General features: G+C 50.2%; 4 protein-coding genes across 4 annotated transcripts; 3 read left to right on the top strand and 1 right to left on the bottom strand.

The window, feature by feature from the left end:
• Positions 1-405: 405 nt before the first annotated feature.
• Positions 406-2,725, top strand: N7539_000907 (chaperonin-containing T-complex subunit CCT5; the record flags this gene model as incomplete). Its single annotated transcript, XM_056930511.1, has 11 exons — positions 406-415; positions 503-520; positions 581-629; positions 728-821; positions 874-957; positions 1,023-1,312; positions 1,372-2,020; positions 2,079-2,216; positions 2,280-2,460; positions 2,528-2,616; positions 2,681-2,725. The coding sequence occupies 11 exons, from the start codon at positions 406-408 to the stop codon at positions 2,723-2,725; spliced, it is 1,647 nt and encodes a 548-aa protein (XP_056794804.1).
• Positions 2,726-8,608: 5,883 nt separating this feature from the next.
• On the bottom strand, positions 8,609-8,883 carry N7539_000906 (uncharacterized protein; the record flags this gene model as incomplete). The annotated part of the gene is made up of 2 exons (XM_056930510.1): positions 8,609-8,805; positions 8,838-8,883. The coding sequence occupies 2 exons, from the start codon at positions 8,881-8,883 to the stop codon at positions 8,609-8,611; spliced, it is 243 nt and encodes an 80-aa protein (XP_056794803.1).
• A 7,535-nt stretch (positions 8,884-16,418) lies between these two features.
• N7539_000905 (uncharacterized protein) lies at positions 16,419-18,290 on the top strand (the record flags this gene model as incomplete). Its single annotated transcript, XM_056930509.1, has 2 exons — positions 16,419-16,512; positions 16,600-18,290. The coding sequence occupies 2 exons, from the start codon at positions 16,419-16,421 to the stop codon at positions 18,288-18,290; spliced, it is 1,785 nt and encodes a 594-aa protein (XP_056794802.1).
• Positions 18,291-19,748: 1,458 nt separating this feature from the next.
• On the top strand, positions 19,749-20,271 carry N7539_000904 (uncharacterized protein; the record flags this gene model as incomplete). Its single annotated transcript, XM_056930508.1, has 2 exons — positions 19,749-19,846; positions 20,127-20,271. 2 exons carry the CDS (start codon positions 19,749-19,751, stop codon positions 20,269-20,271), a joined length of 243 nt encoding a protein of 80 aa, XP_056794801.1.
• Between the last annotated feature and the right edge of the window lie 4,118 nt (positions 20,272-24,389).

Here is a 24,389-nt window from a genome sequence, read left to right as displayed (position 1 = left end):
AAGATTGAGTAGTTTGGAGAACAGGGTGACGTGAAGAGGCGACGCTGCCTCAAGTGGATGCAATTGAATAGGTGTGGACGTGAGAGGAAACTTCGCGACACCACAAGTTGGGTGAGGGAACCTTATGTCGCGAGCTGGAATCGCGGGAATTGGACCTGTCAAAGGCGCGCGCGTGCGTGAGGAGGGAGGAGCTGCTGGAAAGGCGGAATGATCAACGCTATACCGCTTTCGGGCCCAGAATTTAATTTGCTGTGAACCCCGAAGCTTCGAAACCCCCCCCCCCCCTACATCGCCGCTTGTGAGGAAAAGAGTTCGTGCTGTCTATTCTCGCAATTGATATTTATTGGTTTTGTCCTTTGTCAACTACTTGTTGGTAATTTGACCAAGGGGAAGTCTACCGTCAACATGGCGATGCGTACGTACAGCCCACCGATCTCCCGAATGCCCCTCAATGAACTTCCACCAAGAATGTTCACCAGCTGACAGTTTTGCACGATATTAGAACTTGATCTTTCTAACGGTATGCGGCTTTCGACTACGGTTCTATCATGCCTCAGTACTGAATAAATTCTTGGGTTAGCTTCGGTGTTGAAGGATGAGAATGGCCGTCCGTTTATTGTCGTTCGCGAGTACGTTCACCGACATGATCGAATCACCTATACTTGGGGTCATAGGCAATGATGGGATAAAGAGTAGGAGAGGCTGACTGGAAGTTGTTTTTGAACAGCCAGGGAAAGAAGAAAAGGCAACATGGTACAGAGGCTGTGAAGGCGCACATTGTCGCTGCCAAAACGGTGGCCAACATTGTCAAGACTTCCTTGGTACGCTATCCCACTGAATATGAGATGACCAATTACTGAATTCTCTTCTCAGGGCCCTCGTGGCTTGGACAAGATTCTCATCTCCCCCGACGGCGATATCACAGTCACAAACGACGGCGCTACAATTCTCGGCCAGGTTCGACTCAACCCCTATTCTTTATATCGAAACGGGAAAAACACTGACAGGTCGTTCGATTGCAGATGGAAATCACCAACAACGTGGCAAAACTACTGGTTGAGCTGTCAAAGTCACAAGACGAGGAAATTGGTGACGGAACGACGGGTGTCGTGGTTCTGGCTGCTGCCATGTTGGAGCAAGCCGCGGACCTAATTGATAAGGGCATTCACCCTATCCGCATTGCGGATGGTTACGATCAAGCCTGCGAAATCGCTATTGCAGAGCTTGACAAGATCAGTGACGAACTTCCCTTCTCCCGCGAGGATACCACCAACCTGCTCAAGGTTGCCAAGACGAGTTTGGGCAGCAAGATGTATGGTCGTAAATCCTGTTCTTTCTGGCCAACAACGGTTTGCTAACGTCGTCTTTCAGTGTTTCCAAGTCTCATGATCAATTTGCCCAGATTGCCATTGACGCTGTGCTGTCCGTGGCCGACCTCGAGCGCAAGGATGTTGATTTCGAACTGATCAAGGTCGATGGTAAAGTTGGCGGCGCTCTCGAGGACTCTCTTCTTGTCAAAGGTGTCATCGTCGACAAAGATTTCTCTCATCCTCAGATGCCCGATGAGGTTCAGGACGCCAAAATCGCAATTCTGACCTGTCCCTTCGAGCCTCCGAAACCCAAGACCAAGCACAAGCTTGACATCACGTCGGTTGATGAATTCAAGAAGCTCCAAGACTACGAGCAGGAGAAGTTCGCTGAGATGATCCAGCAGCTCAAGGACTCTGGTGCCAACCTGGTCATTTGTCAGTGGGGTTTCGATGACGAGGCTAACCACCTGCTTCTCCAGAACAAGCTCCCAGCTGTTCGGTGGGTCGGCGGTCCTGAGATTGAACTTATCGCAATCGCCACGAATGGCCGTATCGTCCCTCGCTTCGAGGACTTGTCTGCCGAGAAGTTGGGAAGTGCTGGACGTGTTCGCGAGATGACCTTCGGTACTACGAGAGAGAAGATGCTGGTCATTGAGGAATGTGCCAACAGCCGAGCTGTCACTGTCTTCATCCGTGGTAGCAACAAGATGGTACGATCTGTCACTGCGGTATGACATTCAGATTCGTGTGACTGACACCTCCCCATAGATCATTGATGAAGCCAAGCGGTCATTGCACGATGCCATTTGCGTGGTTCGGAACTTGGTCCGCGACAACCGCATCGTTTACGGCGGCGGTGCTGCCGAAATTGCCTGCTCTATCGCGGTAGAGGATGCTGCAGTGAAGGTAAAGATTGATCCTTGTGCTATAATTCCTCCAACATAGCTGACGGTGTCTTTCACCCCACAGAGCCCTGGCATTGAACAGTACGCTATGCGTGCCTTTGCCGACGCCCTCGATGCTGTTCCTCTTGCACTCTCTGAGAACTCTGGTCTGAGCCCCATCGAGACACTTGCCTCCATCAAATCTCGCCAGGTCAAGGAGAAGAATTCGCGCCTTGGTGTTGACTGCATGCTGACTGGCAGCAATGGTAAGTCATCATTCCAATGCCCAACGCAGGGAAGTGTCTGCACGTACTAATTATTCTCAACTCGAAGACATGCGTGAACACTTCGCCATCGATCCACTTATTGGCAAGCGCCAGCAGTTGCTGCTGGCTACTCAGCTCTGTCGCATGGTTCTCAAGGTACGCCCAGCAAGAAGGTCGATGCTCCTTTTCATTCTTCTGAGTCATGCTAACAATGTTGCAGATCAACAACGTCATTATCTCCGGTGATGACCAGTCCGAGTTCTAAAGCCTCGCATAAAACTTAACGCCCTTGAAACGATATCGGTGAATCAGGCTGGTACGTCGACACATCAAAAAAAGAATGTTCTGGTCCATGCTGGATTCCTATGTAAATTATAGCCCTTACATAGACTTTCCCAAGTGACAATGAGGAGAGAGTTTACGATATCTCCAAGTTTCCGTCTTGTCTCTGCCTTAAGCTCACTACAAGGTAGAAAGACGCCCTGCCGGATATCTCTGTGGAGAAGTGTCGGACCGGGTACTACTCTCTGTCAGATTGTACGGAACGGAGTGTCTATCCCCCTGACCAGAACATGGGGCAAGTCTCAGTGGACTTGCTTGGTCTTCTTTCGATCTCACTTGAGGCGCGCAGCATTCGCCTATTTAGATTCCTGTCATTTCCTCCTGGGTTGACTAAGTATTGAGAACACCCGACTGCTCAATGTCTCTTAGACGATATCAACAAGCCTGACTCATTGTGTCTCCAGAAAACGCTTCATGGTCATTCAGCCCATTTTGCTGTGCTCTTCTCTTTTCCTCGTGATCCCATTCAAAGAACAAGATCCGAGTCGTACAGAGTACTCCTGTACACATGGATCCTATAGGAGGCCGTGGAGCTCCCGGTTGGAACACAGAGCTATCTTTGCGTTCAATGCACAAGTAGGTGGAAAGCTCGTCTACTTATGAAACATTCAAGACCGGTATTTTGTTCCAGTATCCAGGCGGAAGAGGTAGGTCTGCATTCATTGAGGGCCGGCGCTACTCAGTGGTCTACCTGAGGGAGAGTGAATCCGGCGAATTGGTGCAGGTATGTTTCACAGTTGCTGGAACTGATGTACTACACATAGTTCCCCAGAGATTGTGGTCTGGAGAATTTAGAATGATTGTTCTACTGTCTTCAGAGGGAAGCAGACATGCTGACATGGATTTTGTCCGGCGGTGGTGGTAGAATAGACGACTGTGAGAGAGGCCAACTCGAACCTCAGGCCAGTACAGAAAGAAGCACAAATCAAATATAGCAACTGACGTGTTGATGCTATACCGGGGCTATTTCACCTTTGCTCATATACCGACTCTTTATCTTCTAGAAGACTTCAAGATTTCCAAGTCGTGAACATCCAGTTGTTGATACTTATTAATGGAGTATTCGAGATGAAGTCAGAGTAGTTCTTATGTAGCAAACCAGGAGCCCTTACGTATTCAACGGGGGGTAAAGGGCTTGAAGTCCCAACCTACTTGACATGGACAAGTTCCTTCGTCAATTCTCAATGCATTCATGCCCTTGACTCTGATGGGATACGGCTACTGTAGGGGCAGCAGTATCGATGTGTGAGAGGGATGAGGAGTGAGATTGCTGAGGGGGAGAGATTCTACCTAAGCTATGGACTGCGGTGAGGCGGCAGTATCACATGCCATACAAACAGACTCGACTTGCCTCACTCCATACCTACCGTAGGCTTGACTGGAGTCTGGATCTAAGTCCGGTCGTAATATAGGCTGTGCTTGCGGATGCATGCTTATCCCACACCATAAGGGTCGGCAATCGCGCTTAGGAGTGATTCACCCTGTTTCACCGCAGTATATTCATCCCTTTCTATCTTACTCATTCATGCATTGATAGGAAATAGGAATAGGGGAAGCCACTTTCTGCGTAGCCACGAAGCTTTAGTACTCGGTCCGGATACTAATACACCGGTGACTGCGGTGTGACTGTACTTATGGAACGAGACCAGAAGTACCAGAGGCGAGATCTACCTCTGAACCGCCTTGCATATCTGCTGAGCGATAACAACATTTCTTCTCTAGGGATTCTATTCACGTGAACACCTCTAGATTCCGTCATCAAGATCCCTATGATGGAGAGGAGGTGTTCATCTCTTCTCCAGTCTATCACTACCCGTGACTGACTTTAGATGCGACACACGCGCATAAAGTTGTATGTATGACGATCGCAGATCCCCCGATGTTCGATTTGCACCAGCGCATAAAGCAGCTAGCAGATGACCAGATGCTGTGTAAGCTTAGGGGCCGTATGGCGACATGTCAGAAAATCAACTCCTAGATCAACGCCTCATGAGATGTGTTCACGGTACACGTCTTGTGAAGCGACAAGTTTTGCCAGCTCTTAACCGGCGCCTCTAGTGCTCATAATTAGGTATCGAGATCTACGGCATAGAATTTAGGTCACCGGCCCTCATGGCGCCGCCATCCACCGTGCGGCCCGTTTCTTGCTCACATGGTCATTGACCTTTCTGACGTGGTCGCTTACGGTTCGTTGAAGTTCTTGTCGTGAGATTGACCTGGAAACCCATTTGGACTCTTCTCGTGATAGTCAAGCTTTATGGTAATAAAAATATCCGTATTTGCTACACGTCACTTGCTTTTTGTGCTAGGCGCTGTGTCCCTTTGCAACCAGGAAGTGTCCGGGATCGCTGGTCTAAATCCTTTTACCGCCCTTTTGCGAAGCTGTCGCCTGTACATGGGCGCTTGTGACCTTCGGTCACACCACCGGTGAAGTGTTTGGCTATGGACGAAACGCATCCTTTCTTTGGGCAAGAAGATTGATCTAGATTCCTCAGGGCTATGATGTAATGGTTATCGGTGCTGGATATGCCCAGCCAGGCTTGACTGGCTAGGAACCTTCTCGCCGAATGTTTGCCGTGGCTTTCCAAATTCAAGACTATGGACTCACTTCTGGCTGTTGAATGAAGGGGTCATGTTTTGATCTTCTTAGAATTGTATTGGTCTTCGCTGTTTCAATCTCCGGGGCAATACAAGTCGAAAACCTCTCGGCTTGTCTGGAACGGAGAAGTATCCGTTACTGATCTAGCTGAAGCGTTGAAGTCGGTGTCATTTCCAGTATAGAGCCATGCTTGAAAGATCAAGCTTCAAGTAGTGAGAGACATGCGTCCTTGAGTCGTCTCCGTCAATAATACATAACTTGTATAGTGTAAGAGTCAAGTCTTTCATGACTCATTCTCCTCGATTTGAAAGGTTACATCCAAACCATGCTCTTCCAAGTCTTATATCCAAGCCCACTAACAGCCACTGAAGGGCTCATCCGAACGCTTATATACGTAACTTGCCCATAGATCGGTAGACTAAAATTGAAACGTCCAATAGGTCGTGAAGGACTTACTGTGCGTCTGTCACTGTGGCACATGGCGACATGGGTGGTTTACCAGTCCCTATTCCCTCGAGTTGAGTCGCGCTTTCATGAGTTCACGTGTATGAAAGCACCAATGTTACCTAGTAGATGAAACTTAAACCACAGTCTACTGACTGTATGTAACTTTGTCCTCGTCGTGTCAAAGAGATCAGGAGGCAGGCTTCCTAGACAAATTCAAAACGCCACAAGCCTTTTGGAGGCGTTGACCCCTGACACTCTTTGTCACTCTGCTGAGCGCCCGGTTGGTGGAGATTCACAACAAACTCCCTAGGTATACTCTTATATTCCAATGCCGCCATAGTAATGGCCTGTTGGATAGAAACGGGATCAGCGACGACATTTTGAATATTACAGAAGAGAATGGATTTGGATATACTTCCCCCCCCCCCCCCCCAATTTCAGGCATGACTGCGGATCCACTACTTGCTTGAAATCCAAAATATGTGGTTTTATCCATCTCACCGTGCTGCCAGTGCCAGTCACTGCATCACTGCATATGTTGACTGCCTCATTGTCGCCTAACCACAGTGACTATAGGGGTAAGTTAACATTTGGATCATGGGACTGCGGGATTACACGCATCTTGGTTGATAGCGCGACCGAGTTGGCGAACAGATTACAGGATACCCCAGCTTCTCCGCATGAACCCACTCTTTCCCAAGTATCGATGGCCCAAGTCAACCAATCTTGGAACTCCTCTCAAACATTCCCCAAAGGCACCAAGTACTTTTGACCGATTAACAAGCCCAAGATCCACTCAGTTAGAGATCGAATTTAGGCGACCGCGGGCTAGAATCTAGACACATCCACGGAGGCCCTGGCGAAAGCCTCATGACCGCCCCCGGACCTGGGGCCGTGCCTCGGTCATCAAACAAAGCCACCTCCCCCTTTTGATGCGCCATGTCAGCCACGGTCACATTGAGATAAGGCTAGTTGCACACACTGATTTGACGTGTCTTTGCTTGCGAACCGCTGCAGCCGTGGTAGACGATCAAAGAAGCAAAATGTCAAGTCCCGTTGTCTAAGATTGTAAGCCTAGACGAGTCGGTGAACTGGCAAGCTACTACTTAGTATAGGCACTTACTGCCTTGTATGTCCACTTAGTCACCTATCTATGGTTTCGGGCACCAAAGTACGTCAATCGTTTTGGGTGTCCCTCGAATCTGGTCTCTTTTAGAATGTGTGTGTGCTAGTGATGAGATACTTGCATTTGCTATAAAACATCATGTGTCAAGCTCTGTAATCAATTTGAATTTGGTCGGAAGACAGGATAAGTAGGTACTTGATTTCTATACAACGTTATTTGCACTGACAGATCTTGAAGCTTCGGCAATATCAACGAAGTATGGACTTACCAAGTTACGACAGTATACATACCTAGTGCATTCAGATCTGTAAAGACTAAGAATGACTCGTCATGACAATGAGCGGAGGTACGTTTGATACAGAACTCGAGTGACATTTCTTAAATCCTATCAAGAAAAGTCGTCCGTCAATGAATCTTCCCCTGTTGGAACACGCGCATGACAGCACAAAATAGATGTCTATAATGAATAACAAGACGATCGGCCAATGATTCAGTTCATAAGTAGTCAGTATCACCTCTTTGTCGAAGTACTCTTGACGATGAAACGGACCAAGATTGCATGCCTTACATAGGGAGCAAAAGTACTACTGACACTCCGGTACTCGAGTCATCAAGCGTACTACTGTGGCACTGTATGCATACCCTCCATGACTTCTGGGCTGAATCCGATCCACCCAGTCCCTCATGGAATTTAAAGAATGTCCCTAAAGGCATGCGCCCACGTCCAAGTACCCGGATACTTGGATCGACAGGAGGGAAAGGCGAAAGGGTCGATTAGCTCACATGATCAGCATCATCATCCGCATCCGCATCCGAAACAAGGGGTACGGTTGTCCCAGTCATCCAGGAAGCAAGATTTAAGCCTCGACTGGTATGTGACAAATGTACCCCGAAGGGGATTGCCAAAGTATGGAGGAGGGAGCCAAGGCCCTTCGACGATAGTTCCTGGCCGGGACCAGGGTGAGGAGATCTGGAAGTGTGAGATTTGGCATCGAGCACAACCATACAACATCGCTGCTTTGCTTGGTTGACAAGACCTGGATAGCGAAGTAAGCGTGCTTGGGCGTAGAATGGGCTTGCCATTGGATCTGTCATTTGGATCTCATGGATCACTTGGCCAAATGTTGGAGTCACATTGCCGCAAATGGCAGGTTATGCCTTCATTTGCAAAGTCACGGTGGGTGATGGAAAAGAACATGTTCACTCGTGCATTGGTCGAGATGGAACGGAGGGCAGAATGGCAATGAAATTACTTCACAGCCATACATAAGCGTAGCACTGTAGAATATTCCGTCTCCGGTCTCTCAGGTCTCAGACTCCCGATTTAAGGAGGCTGGGTCTGTGTTTGTCCTGTATGCTGTTTCGAATGAAACGAGAGATCGACCCCGGATATGCGACTCCTGCATCCGGGTGGATAGCAGCCGCCGAGGGCACCCGATCACGGTTTTGATAGGTCCTAAATTTCCAGATACACTGCAGCGGTGCAGCCAGACCGACTCTAGGCACCCAACAGCCTTGCTGACGTCTCACCCTTGAGTAAGTGTCAGATACTTGGTCACGCGGACATCTGTGTCGAATCTTCATCGAGTTCGTTCCCACCCTGGGGGAAGAGTGACTCGTTCGGTGTCCATAGATCAACAACCCTCCTTGAGCGCGATGAGGTTGGTGGCCACAATCATGGCCCCGAGTGATGACTCGGTCGTCATGGTGAATGGAGAGGTCCCATGAGGAATCTCAGCCAGCGCCGCCTCAACTTTAGAGCGAGAAGGCATGACGACAGTGGCCCGAAGGATCTGCTTCTTATGAGAGTAGATGATTGGCAAAGATGCGACTGGAAGATGGACTCCGAGATCAACTGCTCACCTGACCCGTGGATCGGGAACGTAGCCTTGGGCAAGGATTGTCCCATGGATCTCTCACGGCCGTCTTCCCCGGACTGAGAATGCCGGCCTTCCAGGTTGTCTTTGTCTGGCCAGGTGAATCACGTCTGGGGCGGACTTTCGAGTTCTAGTTGCGATTTGGTCTTGAGTGTCATCGTACGGGTCAGAACTTCAGAAGCATGTGGCACGTCGGATGCTACTGTCACTGTCAGTGACCAGTGATGAGTATCCGAGAATTTTTCCTTTAATCCGAACCCAATACCTTTTAAATTCATGTGAATAGACTTTATCGAAGAACCTTAAACATCCGTTGCGAGGTTGCCGTGTGATGGCCCAGTCTTGCATCCTAGCAGTGAAGGCATTCGACCTGCCAGATCAAGCTTAATTCTGATCTCTTTGAGCGAGCTTCCTGGACGTCGCAAGAAATCCAAGACTGTCGTACCTATGTTCTATACTTTCCATCTATACACAGAATTGAAGCTCGGCTTTCCACGTGGATATGTTCACACTGTGCCCTGAATGGGGCTAGCCTTTCTTCCAAACTGGAAGGCCAGACACTAGACGGCCATGCGATGCACCGAGGCAAGTTTTCAGCAGCGCCTGTTAATCATTGCGGAGTCAATCCTTTCTTGAACCTTGTGAGTTTAGCTTCTTCGCACAACTGATTTCTCGTGTAAGCCGGACGAGCAAAAGAGTGTGATCGCGGCCAATCTTCGGAAGCATATTCTCTACCTTAACTCTATTGACGCGGTACATATTCGCCCAGAGAGTATCCTCCATTTCTAGCCGGTGGGATCCGGAGAAATTAGACTTTAACGGTCTAATGTCTCCCCATTCCACTACTCTACTACTCCGACAGTCCGGAAGTGAAATGCTCAAATCCTGAGGGCGCCTCTGTCTTGGAATGTCCAGTATACCCATCATGGGGCGACGGGGCGTTGAGTCTATTTGGATACCATTACGTCAAGTTCGGACGACAGCCGAATAAACAGAATCTTCGAAGTTGGTGCCTCATCAATGATCAGTAGGGATCTTGTGGTGGGTGGATAACGCTTCTCGGAGATGATCATGCTCTCTTTCGACATCATCTGGCTGGCACTCTTCTAAAGACTAGGTACCTGGCAAGGTTTCATCCATGAATCAGCCGCTCTCTTGTCGGCAAGCCACGCGCGCGGCCAAGCCGCGGATAAATATGTTTCACGTGATTCCTTCTGTACCGAGTCTGTCGACGATCTGTGTGAGTGTGTGCGGGTGCCGTGGGTGACTGGAAGCGACCCGCCTTCACATGGTACACCCAGTACCACAACACCGATATAGTAGTACAGCACTCCGTACTGTACTCGGCACTCGGTACTCACAGTCTTCCGGGCACTGCCAGGCATGACAAGGGGGTATGGAGGGCTCCAGACCCAGAATAGGGCATGCTACTGAGATTCATGATAAGAGAAGTTTTAACTTCTGAAGCGTAAAGTGTATCGTCCGCACTAAGAGGGTTAATTTCAGTAGGACCAGCTGATCTGGACCGGCCCACCTTGCCCGTTTCGTTCGTCTGGACCGATGGCGTGTCTCACGCTCACCAAGTCGCAGAGTCGCAAAGGAGACAGATTCGAATTCCGCCGGTTGTGCGCCGTGAGCCTGTGACAGGCGATGAATTACAACCGCACTACTGAATGAGCAAGTCCAGACTAGAGTAGCTTGGCTGTGGAGCTTGTGGACATGTCAGATGGGGGTGGCCAAGTGGTCTATTTGGCCACCATTGGAACCAGGGTCGTCCCTTCAGCTTGTGGTCCGGGGGATAGATGCAGGGACAAGAGGTAGTCGGGAGTCGGGACACAAAACGCTGCGGACCGGAAGAGAGGAGCCATCATCATGTGATATGTGCTCGTGACCTGCGACTTTGCCACAGCCATGGACTCCTCCCCCCGCTTATCCTCTCCCGCCCACTCACAGCACCTGAGCATATACTCGCAGTGCCCCGTTGTCCACTCCGCACCATCGCTAGTCCTCCGCCAGTATTACTCTGTGATACAGCCCCAGAGTCCAGTTCCCACCATTTACGGGGCGTCCGGACCGTCCTTGAATGTCCATGAGTGGTACTGAGGTACTCAGAACTGCACGAGATTGCCGACTCCATTATTGTTCTCAGTCCGCCGGACCGCAGTGGTTCTCCCCAGACTTTAAGTGGTATGGGTCCGATTTCGCGCTGTCAATCTTTCACGTGAGGCTGGTGGTCAGATGACTCTCATTCAAGCTCGCTCGGGTTTCTCTATGCCAATAGTAACCACGTTAGATTTTGCTAGTTGCTACAGTACTCATTGCTCGTCAGTAGTCACTGGTCAGTACTCAGTACTACTAACCACATATTGTTAAAGTGTGTACGCCGAACGGATAACTCGACTAAGTCGATATTGTACAACAACTGAGATGCACTTTACCACAAAATCAAAATCGCGCTCTCGAATTCCACTTGTCCAATTTCTCATCGGCAACTGGCCCTAGTACTGACTTGAGAAAGCCTCGGCTGGATGATCCTTTGATGAACAGGTGGTCGACCGGGAACGACTACCTTATGTCTACCCCGTCATGAAGCACCGTCGGAAAGCGCGTGACCCTGATTGTACAGTATCTGTGGTCTCCGTGGCAGGTTGCCAGGTATGTACATTCATTGAGCCGCTGATTCAATGAAATTTGGTGTATCGAATAATAAAAGTAAAATACATGGCATAACTGTAATACATCCACCAAGACCACCATCATACCATGGCCTTGCGGATTTTCAAAGCACCACCCGCAGCAAAAGCCAACCCACTTACCAACTTAAGTAAGCATGAAGAGTCGGTAAATATCGTGATCTCGAATTCACTCACTCCTGGGTCTCCTTCGACCAATTACCCATGTTGCCCAAGGGCGAGGAGTAGCTCCGTCGGGATGCTGGGGAAGATCTTACCAGTGTACTCCTAGGCCTGCATAGAGAGTGGGGATTTTGCCTTGCCACCTGCTTACCACGAAGAGCTGTTCCGACAGATTCGCGAGGGGATCGGAGAAGCCCCCGCCGCAAACATAGTTCTCGTGACAAATATCGATTCTTGCTCATCTTACCAGACTTGATCGTTCAACTGGAAATGCAAGTGGACACTAGAGCTCTATCTAGTCTCTTGACTGGATTTTGAGTCAATCGATCATCCGGGTAATGATGAACGTGTAATCCAGTACATCTGAATAAGTTGCAGTTCGTTCTGCCTGCAATTTTCAAGCCCACGGGCATCTTCCCTTTGACACTTTTAAGATATTACCCCACACTTACCCCATAATATGCACTCTATGATTATACTGATGAGGCTCTGGTAGAAGACAAAATTGTAATATTGAACTTACTGAACATAAAGTCTATCCTGCAGCCGACATCATCGCGACTGCATGATATCTGCTCTCGTGGTATATTTCTCCGTGTCCCCACGACGAAGGAGAACAAGTCGGATGAAATGTCGAGGATTATTGGGATTGTACCCGACTGCGTTCGTAAGTCCCTGTGTGGAGGCTCCTTTCTCTCCGCATGGCTGGCGACTAATCTTTCTCTTCATTGACTCCACCGCACTCAGTGCCCCAGATCAATCTTTGATAGACGACGATCTTGATCGCATGAATTGACGCTAAGAAAAGTGTATGATCAATCCAATGTGGTGACCGAGGACAACATCGAAGGAAAGACACGTCTATAACTGACACTGGTGTCACAAGATGCCATTCGGATCACAGTCCTTGTTCGATTCCTCTCCTGTCGGATTAGCCTCTTGAATTCTTGCTCCGACCACAAGCAACGCCACGCGATGGCAATTTCCGAGGTCAGCCTGCGCGAACCCCCCGAAGCAGGGCTGTGATTACAACGTTGCTCTGTGGACACCCTCGATAAACCCCCGGCTACAAGGTATCTACTACAAGGACCTGTCTACTTTGAACGCGGAACTTCGGTGTTATGTTCACGTTCTTGGCACTCGCTTCGCGGCTTTCTCAAATAAAACCTCAATCAATTTTCGAGTATCACGCTACAAGCTGTATTGTCAGAGCCCATTAACGTCCCTTCCCAACCCTGAACATATGCCTCTTTTACGCTGTGTAACGACTATTCTATATTCTGATTGCTCTACGCTGATCTCTCCGTCATCGCCAATCACACATCTATGCCACCTGGCAGACCCGTGACTCGATGGGTGTCACACCTGACATTCTATGCACAACAGCGGACTAGGATTTGATATCTCCGACGGTGCGGATGTGGTCAGCCAGCGCATTAATATTTCCAGTGACAGCCGACAAAGGAGTCGACCCATCTATAGAGACAGTTCGACTTGGGAGAAAATGATGAACCTTGAATTTAAATCTCCAGATCGATGGTTTTCATGCATTGGTAGGTCGCTGTCAGAAACGTCATTATTTGAGCTTGGTAGGCAAGGAAGATAAGGTAGTTGTATAGGCTTTCCAGTTAGCTATCGAGTCAGCTCAGATCAAATCTCGTGACAGCAAAGTCTGATTCTACCGTGTCTCTCCCATTCATTGATTCGGCCAGAAGTAAAAAGACTGGATCTTCAAGGATGATTTGTGTATAGTGCTCTTCAAGTAGGGTTCAGCTTCAATTGAGTGATCTTGATGAGTAGAATCCCGGTCGATTATCTCAATGTGCTACACCGTCAATGAAGGCGGCGGTATTATTGGCTCCCTTGCCGGATAATTTTCAAGTGGTGAATGCAGCTCATATGAATAGATCCATAGGTCTTCAGTGAGTGACTGACCGGTTGACATACTCGGCTTCAGCCAGCATGACTGTACTTTGTGCTCACCGATCAACTGTCTGTTGTAAGCCAAATGGGGATCATCGTTATGGTCCCGGCAGAAGTCCAGGTACTACGTATCGTTAAGCTTCCCGGCAGTAAGGGGAATCGGACACCGTGACAAGTGCAGACTGCGGACAGACGCCTGGACTCGGTGGTCCATAGTCCCAAGTCCATAGTGCTCATTCTCCCCACTGATCCCCACATATTCTAAGCAGGGTGGAGTTTAGGGCACGGGGAGTGAAAGCTGGGGAAGAACAAGTACGGTAGCATTCTGGTGGCAGCTTGACTGTTTGCGGCGACCCCAGACATGGCCGTCTTGTCTTCAAGAGACCTCTCCGAGCTGTCAATCCCAAAGTGAGAAGGACGTGTAATGGCTTGAACAGCTTTAGGCCTTTCTAGCATGGGTCAAGAAGAGCCACTACCAAGGGAGGAAAGGGACAAGGCGATCACTCCTTGCGGGTGCCGGACGGCGGTGTCGACATTCCACATCCTACACTACTTTGCCCCAAGCCAGCCCAGTCAGCCCAGCCAGCCCCAAAAGCCGTCTACACTCCCCCCCCCCCCGGTTCCGTGACGGAAATAGCTAAACCACGAGACGGCAGTTCTGGGTCACGAATGGCCTGCCGTATCCAATCCATGGGGGGAAAGAAGTGAATGCTTACTCTCCCAGGAATAATGACAAAGTTCTTTAAGCAATTGTCCATCAGAGATCGTCTGGGCGATTTGAGGCAGCGATCGTAGATTTTTGCTGGGCAGTCAGTCATCCGGACTCGAAGGGCTCATGGATGACCAATCGTTGTTGGATCGACAGTTCATCGGTCAGTAGGTCAGGTTGTCAGGGATCATGGACACTCGATGGAGGAACCGTCGTCGGCCTGTGTACTTCATAGTTCCTCGCAAGCTTCACCCTAGACTCAACCGCCTTTTTCTTGTGACGCCTGAATCCGGACAACGAGGCCCTTGGGTGATACATAATTCCTTTTTCCTTTCTTGTTTGTGTGAAAGGATGACCCTATGCAGCTTGAATGTAGTTTGGTCACTGAGGGAGCACAGGGATTGCCCATCACGCATTGCTATTGCCGTGTCGCATGAACTGGACATAGCGGCCGTTCAAACGACCGCCCCTAGTGCCTGAAATCGGTTCGCCCCAGTCGGTCACCTGGTCTTGCAGCATCTTCGTGCCGCTCTTGACAACGTGTCAAACTAATGACAAGTGAAGACTGAAGCGTAAGGAGCATGTCATCATCAACAATCTGTGGTCCAGTTGTCTTCAGTATCTCCTCGGCCGCTCATTCTGGCAGCAGCTGGTTGGGTCGTCAAGGAATGTTCGACAAAGGTATCCGATAGACTATTGTGTTGCAAACAGAGCCTTAACGTTCTGGTGAGACTGTCCGTAAGATCCGACGCAGTGCAGATTCAAGATTCAGTACGCGATCCGGAAACAGAGCAGTAATGTATCGCTGGAATCGAACGTAATACTGGTCCTTTCATACCAGGCTTTACGTACAATACCACTTTTCCCCTCGGAATGACTTCGGAAGTCGATAGCCTCGTTGAACAGAACTGAAATCCAGGCGAATCAGGACTCCCAAACTGCAGTCACGGGATCCATCCGGCCATGTGCCTTAGAGCAATACCGAGGGATACCGGGGGGACTGAAGGTCGATGGCCGGTGGCTGATGACTGAAAGTGGAGAGGGCAGACGACCAAAGTACTGTTCGTACCGTGGGCTGGGCGGTCGTAGTAAGTGAGACTGTCCCGTGATGCAACGAAATTTCTTCACCGGCCCACTCATTTGATTTCAGGCATTTCGGGACTTTGGCTCCTCAGTGTTTCCACTGGGACGGAGGCCCGGCTTTTCTCCCTGTACTGCGGTATTGTTCCATCGGGTACCTCGTACCGTACTGTGGGAGACTGATGCTGGATCGCAGACCAGGCTATCCCCCTTTCGGCGTGGGCTCTTTCGGCTCCTTCCATCTCTTTTTGGTGTTTTGATTTTAGGTGATGACCACTTGAGGTTAGTCACCCCAATTTTCCACATTTTCCTTTTCCCAAAGATTATCCCCATTTTCTATTAATTTTTTGGCCCTGGGATTTTCTGATTTTTAATTTTTCCCTTCCAATAATTCTTCCCCTCCCTGCGCTTTCCACATCCACTCCACTCACTACCGTGCCCCCGTCATTCTTATTATCGTTGCAACTGCCTCTTCCCCGACTCTTTTCCTTCCCTCCCTCCCTCTCCACACAACCTCCCTCTCAACAACAGCCTTCGACGTTGTTTCAACGCCGAAAACGCGTCAATTAGTCGGCCAGCGCGTTGAACAACTTCCACGATCCTGAACCCCAGACAATTCTCACTGTTTCGGCATTTTCGCTCAGTGGCGTCCTGACGGAAACTTGACGAACCCTCGGCTCATCAGGAAATCTCACTTCCGCACTCCCACGCGTGCACTTCGCCTCCACTTATTTTCCACCCCGGTGTCCGCGACTCAATCACGTCAATAACTCATCTGTGACGATCTACCTCAGCTGTTGTCTTGGCCTCGACAACAGACCTGAAAATTCGACTTGTCAAACTCCCCACCGCAGATTCCCTGTGAACTCATACCCTCGCTTTTCATACGCCGTACGACCACTCTCGGGGAAAACGGCGACCCCGGAAACACCTGATACCATCATCCTCATCATCACCTATTCTTCAGCCTGTCTAACCGAGTAGTCGTGGCTTTTTCAAGATGCCTTTAACGACACCGGTTCTAACGGTGGATGCGGACAATATCCACAAAGTTGACACTGCCAACGCACAGTCACTCCATGGGATGTGGATGGGTGAGTGAACCTTCATTGACTGATTATCCTCCACAAGCCTTCTTAGGCTTCCGAGCGCGCCACTGACTAGTCACTTGTCTTTCATAGTATTCTCCAAGTGCGCCGATTACATGGATCAAGGTCGACGCTTGGAAAATCTGAGCTGGCGATTGTGGACTCGGGAGACCTTCTGCGTCGAGCCGGAAAAGTCCAACGAGTCTTCCCTGCTCCCAAAGATGCGTAGTGAAGCGGCTGATCTTCCGGAGCTTTCCGCCAGCGTCGAATCGGCTGCTTCCGACCAGGCTGACCGCATCGAAGCTCACATCAAGCGCTCTCAGTTCTCAGATTACCGTCCTGCTGTCGTCCGGGAGGATTCGTTGGCCAGCTTGGGCCGTGGCAAAGAGAAGCACATCACCTCCCTCGATCTTGAGCGTATGGTTCTCAACATCAAAGAACGAAAGCAGTTGCAGCCATTGACCCCCGAGGTTCGCCCTGCCGCACCAGTTGTCGACATCACCCCTCAACCCTCCACCCCCACACCCACTCCCCAATCCTTGGCAGCCCTTCGACCGGCGCCCACCTTCACCCGCCCAAGCCCCCAGGCTCGCGCATCAACCGAGTCTTGTTCGACCACTGCCCCTGAAGGCAATGACAGCGACTCTGCCCAGGCCACTGCCTCAGACACCAGTGTGTCCTCATCTGGAGTCCTCGCTCACCGAACCGACTTGATCAAGTCCCCCAGCCGTGTTCGTGGATTCTCTCCTTCACATGTCTCATCGTCATTCCGTTCCCACACCAACCTGGCTGCCAAGTCAAGCCCCGCTGGTCCTGTTGTGCAGCTTCCCAAGCCATCCCCTCTTAAGAAGAAGGGAGGTGTGTTCATGTTGGGTGGATCGTCTGGTGATGATGAGGAAAGCTCGTTTGAAGATCGCATGGTGCCTGAGAACGCATCAACCAACCAGAACAACGGCGGACTCCAGGCTACGACTACCAACTCCAACCAAGCCAAGAAGAAGATTGCATCCTTCAGCGATCATGTGGACACAATCCGACCATCAAAGAGCCCTCTGTGTGGTGACGAGGATGCTATCGAGACCGATGATGAAGTCTCCGAGAGCGCGATCGAAGATGATGAAGATTCAGATTGGGAAGATTCCGTGACGGAGAGTGGTCGATCTACCCCAGACGAGCGTTCTGAACTCTTCCAGCGCGTTGATTCACGACCCAATCTTGTGTCCCGTCGATCCCTACTGACCATGATGATGCATCAGCCTGCGCGTATGCAAGGCAATGGATTCCGTTCCAGTCCCGCCCTGCAGCGGTCACGTTTTACCTCCCCCAACGGTCCATCAATGCCGGCGTCCCCGGCGGACCACGAGGATGAAAACCTGACTATGCGAGGTCCCGACGTCCCTCGATCCAAGCCTATCGTCATGAAGCCTCCACACCCCCAGTCCGTGGCCCACTCTCCCCGTACCACCCGTCGCAACATGCTTGCCACCGAGCTCACCGAATCTCTTCGGCGTCACTTGCTTTGGGAACGCCAGCAGAAGAGTGCGACGGCAAATGCCTTCCTCAAGCGCCGCCACACTGCCCACGACGTCAAGAATCTTCAGGAATACCCCAAGGGACAAGGACGCCCCCATGCTGCTGCTACGGCGGCGCCGGCAGGTGCACCTGCGGCGAAGGAAAATCAAGCCAGCAACCAAACTCGTGACAAGGACTCCCTGAAGAATGGCTCGTGGTCTAATTACGCCACCGATTACGGCCCATGGGAATACCATGTCAAGGGATGGTGAATTCTTTGTGATATTTCCATCTTCCCTCCATCGTTACACATCCTCATTTTTCCCTTCCATCCTCTTATCTTATCCCTCGTCACAGCAACACCCTGTTTTCTGACACGTCTGATCACGACCATGCATTGCATATTGGCGCATCATCTTGGGCTTTATTGAACTCTACTATCATACATGCTTTTCTTTTCTTTATGACATCGGTCTTTTGTGGCGGTCGGTCATTGAAGTTTCTACAAGGCTTGGGCTACCGGAATCAGCATTCTCCCCGGCGTTCTCGTGCTTCTAGATCCTTGGTGAATGGAGCTTTCTTTGGAGTCTGGCTTGCATCAACGATCCACGCTTCAATCAGCAGAGCCGTACTCGTGCCTCGCTCGAACCTTCTTGCGCTCTGCTTCCATATTTCACGCCTGTCTACCGCATCTCCACGACCACTCGATCTACCGGTGTCCGCCTATTAGCGCCGCGCTCTCCGATCCTCATACACGGATCAAGAAAAGCAATGACTTTTTCTTTTCTGTGCTTTACCAATGTGATTTCTTGCGATTCAAATGGGAGACCCTGCGTGAACTGCAAGGGTTGGCCATCATTCTTAAATCCTGCTTTGCATCCTTGCTCTCGCAAATGTCATGGAAACCAGAACAAGGGTGCGGCCCAAGCCTTTCAAATCTCACGCTATTTCTCACCCTCCCCCCTACTGTGCTCTTCCACCCCTCTTTCTGTGATACCAGATGCTTTGCGCATTACCTGCTATTTGACCTCCCTTTTATTTCTCTGCTCCATTGCAGCTACCGGCCGCATGACCCCCAATCCAACCTTCACTGTATGTCTAGTCTTTCCCTGGAGGTGCCTTAGGCAGCGAAACAAGTCCGAAGATAATCCCGAAAATGAACGCGAAACATTCTCTGCTTGTATGCAACAGTGTCACCACTTACATGAGATCCCGTAGTACCTAGATCCTCTGAATCCGAGTCGAGGTCATGGTTGAGTCAAATGCAATGTTCTGGGCGGAAGTCACCAGTGCATGCATGCCATTAGACTGCAGCATCACAGCGCCATGCTATGAATAAACCAGCGGTCTGGACCTTTGCACACTCAGAACCACCCACGGGCACTTTCGAGGCGCCTCGAAACGCGACCGCGTGAACGATCTTGATCTTGGACCCCCCATCACCTCCCGTCTCTCGTTCTCGAGTTTCAATTCAATTGATCGAGGCGCTCCAGCCCCGGTAGGTGTTGCTGCAGAACATTCATCTGAAGCAATAACACTTGAACGGCGACCGATCAAGGTATTTTATCTACTCACTACCAGTACCTTGTAATGAATGCATATCCCGTCAATCATGGAAGTGCCGTGTAGCCTTTCCAAAGTTCCTTCTTTTTGTTTTTTGTTTTCCTGGGATGGTGGGATCCGCGGAGGGTGAGGCCGGGTGGAGCCGTAGGCGGGCTCCTCGAGCGATCATGGATTTCATGCGAGACCACCATATCCCTGTTTCTGATGCAGAAGTACAAAGCGTGAAGATGATCATGTGCAAGAGCAATAACAAGGGGGCGGTTAGGTGAGTCCAAGTCCAACGGTCGCCTGAGCCCCATGGTGATTTTGGGGGGGGGGGGGGGATAAGGTAAGTGTAGGACTAAAGTTGTGTGGCGCTGACACGTAAGATGGTGGGAGCATGGATGGTAAGCCCCGGGGCTGTGACCTCGGGAGGGCTAGACGGGTCTTTGTATAAATACACTAGAGGTTGATGGGTATGAGCTTTGTAGCATGTACTGAATCTTGAGTGCTCGGGGTGTGAGTTGGCTACATCCATGAACAACATAGGTAGTCGTCTCAGGTAGCCGTCGAATGCGCATGGGGATGGCGGAGGAGAGAACGAGGTGTCGATATGGTGGTATCCGACAGCCAACAGAGGCCTGTATTGAAAGAGCAGTCGTTGTTGGAAGGGTTCAGACTCCAAAACAATCTCAAGACCTCGATGGGTGACTTCCCCGTTCATTCATCCATCTTATCACTGTAGCTATCAGTCTCGTCTGAGTTCCAAGGTCCAATCTCCATCTATGTAAGAAGCAAGCCGGCAGTTTGAAGTACCGCGTGCATTTCGACCCTCTTGCAAGTGAAAAGGTCTGGTGTCTTGCATGCTACCTGCCTAGGTGGGTATTGACCGTTTTTCTTTTTCTTTTTCTTTTTTGTTTTTTCGCTCTGGGCATCCGAGCGATTGGGATGCAGCACGGCATCTCCGATCTGTTGGCGTCGACGGGCGAAACCTTAGGCTAGCTTGGCATGACCTGGATGTTGCTGTACATTGATCTGTACATTATCTTGATGGCAAGAGTGAAATAAGGCGCGTAGATGGACGGTCCTGGACAATTCGGGGGGGGAGGGAAAAGAGGAAATGGGTCTGTACTTTGTACTTGGCGTACTGAATGTGTGCATGTACTGCATATGAGACCCGACTGACTCTTGAGTTGAAATACAACTCGACTTGATTCCAGTCGGGTGAGTCGAGAATGAACGGTTTTCTACTGATAGGTAGTGGGTTAGTGGTCTTGAACATGTCTTTCGAGATGACACACCGCTGTGATCATTTCGAGGCTATGTCAACATACCTGGGATAGACAAGTTGGGGATTGAATTGCAAGTCAGAGGGGACAAAGAGTAAACAAGACCCAGAAAGAGACAAGAAAATAAAACAATAGCCAAATCGTTGAGCCCGGTGCGCTCACAGAAGTACCGATTGACAGAAAGTTTGGAGTCTTTAGCGGGAAGTGAGCTGAAAAAGCAAGCTCACAGCAAAAGTCAAAAAAGTAAAGAGGTACCGTACCGCCAGGTTGGCTATCCGATGGATGGTGTGACTTTTTGGTCGGAATAGCGTGGAAGCTTGATCTACCGGGGGAGCTGGATGGAAACCGAAGAGGGAGGGGGGGGGAAAGTACGGAGATATCGACTTGGAGTAGCTGTTGATATTGAGAACCGCTGGACTGGTACAACGTCCAAGGTGCCGTCACTTGTCACTGCACGCGCTCGCGCGGAGACACGGCTTGAGAGGCTGACACCAAGGTAAAGCTTGCAGTAGAGACTAGAGACCACTTCTTACCATGGTTGAAGAGTCGACTCCAGACCTTGATCTGCCTAATGAGAGACCGTCTACCAGTTCATGTTCGGCGTGAGAGTTCCTACCGAAAAAGTCACGCTGTCAAGCTGGACTCCTGGAGCTCATCATTCATGGCATTGGTGCCAGATAAGACCGAGTCAATGAGGATGTGGAATCAAAGTTCAAATATTCTCGCAAGCCACGCAGGAGCAAGGATCAGGGTCTTAAGATTGACGAGCATGATTCGCTTGACAGGTGCAGGTTTCATGCTGTGTTGACCAAAGAACTACTTCCGAGTTCCAACTACATGTTTTCTTATGGGTTCTACGTAGTCATCACTTGGGACCAAGAGTGGTGGTGGTGGTGGTGACGCGAATACGATTCGACCAGAGGAGCGCTCAGATCTTGCTCGCTGCACCGGATGGAGGGGGAATAACGGTGGAGCATTGAGAGTATCTTAAAGATAGCCATTATGTTTTTGGTTTGGCCAAACTTCAAAGACCTTCACCAAAACTCTAGCACCAAGTCAAGGTTACGTTGATATCGGGTGGGGGAGAGACAGGATGTCCGGAGTCTAGACTTGCCACCATGCACGCTAATGGAGGGTAGACCGAGACTCGCAGAGGACGCAGAGGAACCGAGCGCGGTTAATAATCTTCTGAGCTTGGCTTTCGTCTCTTCCCTGCTTTTGCAGTATGGGAGCGTGTGCTGCCTGTCAAGACTGGAGAGAGAGAGAGAGAGAGAGAGAGCTCTTGAACACGGTTTGAACACCAGCGGTCCGCGGGGGAGCAAGGCGCCCCGGATCTGGGTCGGGGGAGGGGGCTTTTCCAGGGAGATGAGTTCCAGCGGAGGCCCATATCAAGGTCAGCATGATGCATCGGTGACTTGGTCCAAACTTGGCACATCGACAGAACGTGGTGCCTGAATGACGCCTGGATCACTGGGTCAGAAGTCTGAAGGTGTAGACGGATTGGAGCGATCCGGCAGAGATGACCTAAATCTGTGTTCTGCGCGTCGCTACTATGATGAGAATATAGCGGGAGATGTGGAAATGGGTATCCTCATTGTTGGGCGGTCTGGATTGAGTTTGATGTCATTGAATTAAAATCCATCGACGCTTTGATAGCAGAGCCCATGAAGTAATAAGTACAGTAGACATGTACAAGCCGTGGCGCAGTACTGCTCCGGTACCCCTACTACATGCCTACCTACAGCCTGGAGTGTCCTGGGTACTCCTGGATCTAGTAGCCTTGTAGCCCTGAGTCTAACAGCAGTACAGAGTACAGACTACTACAGAGTACCAGCTGACATCAATCGCGATGCTTCTCGCTTCAAGTATCCTCACAAGGATGGACTTTGCATGGTTCCCTCAACGTCGAGCACCCGACCGGACTCGACACACTGGTTCCTTCTGCCCGTGATCGGTACTCGAGAACCGCAACCTTATCCGACCGAGGCCAAACATCCGAACAATAAGAGGACTGGAGAATGGTGATGCACTCGAGTCGTGCTTATGATTGCGCTACAATTTCACCAGTTCTACCGACCGCATTGCCGGACCCTCTCGTCCGAGAAGCGTGGATATCTTGTTGGGATGCTTTCCATTTCTTGGATTGCTGTATATCATCATCCTTCCATTTCGATCCCATGCTCCATCTACACATTTATTATCTACATTGGACTGTATACCGTCAACTTTGTAGATTTAGAGTGGTTGGTGGTGTATAACTCCGCCCCCATTGAACCTGAAATGTATAGCCGCAAATCCTCCGAAATCACTCCAGTCTCCAGTCTCCAGATAGTCCGAATGACGTCGTGATGCTGGTCTAAGCGTTCCGGACCCTCTTATGCATATTACACATGCCCGAGTACCTGGGATTCGTGCCATTTGGTTTCAAGGGCAGAATAACAAACTGAACCTGTGTAATTTTGGGTTCAGGTGATTGCCCATCGCCATGTATATCAATGGTAGTCGAGAAAATTAACCGAGGACTGATCCAAATCAAGTATAACAATGCACTTTGTGCCAACGTACTGTACCGTTTTTTTCACTCACCTATACCCACTCCGGCACAGCTTCTGGACGTCCACTCGTACAGTAGTACGAACCCGTAAATATTCGCTTGCCAAAGCACAAAAAGCGGATCCCCTCACGACCAAGGGTAAGGTGACCGCATGAGGAAGTCACGTGAGAGTTTTTGATCCGCACAGAAGAATCAAAAGAGATACGCATTTGCCCACCCCACATTCTACGCGACGACTTTTACTTGGTGTCGGTGATCATGGGAATGCTGTGTTCCTACAAATTCCGACGCTGACTACACGATTTCCGATCCAGGATCTCGTCCACCGGGGCCCATCTGCTGGTCGCAGCAATCACAGCGCTCAGAATCCGAGATCTGGAGCTGACACCCAGAACACATTCTGGCGCTGCTCTCCGACTCCTCCCGAGTTGTGTGGGGGTGGACATCGGATATCTTGCCCTGCCAGATGAAATAAACGGAACAGAGAAAATCGAACAGTTGCGCAGTCGACAGATTAGACAAACTGTGTGATGATCCGCGCTTCAAGCCTTCATGCGCATCGAATCACTGTGCAACCTCGTGACCGGGTTTCAGATATCCCTGTAAGCTAAATGGGTCTTCGAAGATCGAAGACCTCGAATAGGATCGACGTGTTATAGTGCAAGCGGTCTTGGCGCATAAGCGTTCGGCATACCTAACAATTGGCTTTTGCCATGCACCTTGCTGGTGTCTGTATTTTGAAAAGACAGTGGGGCTTCAAATTCGAGTGCCTAGCAGAGTTCCAGTAGCTGGACACATGGAGGCACGGTCTAAAGTGTATAGTCTATGCTCTGTAACTCTCCAGTCTTTTACGGCACGCGCATCGGCTTTCTCGGGCAGCTAGAGCCTCCGACGCCAGCTACAGTATCAATCGGGTACTCCCCCGCCCCTGTGGCTTGATCTTGTAGGAGAACTGGAGAGCTGAAACCACTCGAAGACCAGCCACC

The sequence above is a fragment of the Penicillium diatomitis genome (genome assembly GCF_028827545.1).
Source record: "Penicillium diatomitis strain IBT 30728 chromosome Unknown utg000001l_segment0_segment0, whole genome shotgun sequence".
Classification (NCBI taxonomy): domain Eukaryota; kingdom Fungi; phylum Ascomycota; class Eurotiomycetes; order Eurotiales; family Aspergillaceae; genus Penicillium; species Penicillium diatomitis.
The sequence above is the reverse complement of the archived record's forward strand: the minus strand, read 5'-3'. Positions and strand labels throughout refer to the sequence as shown.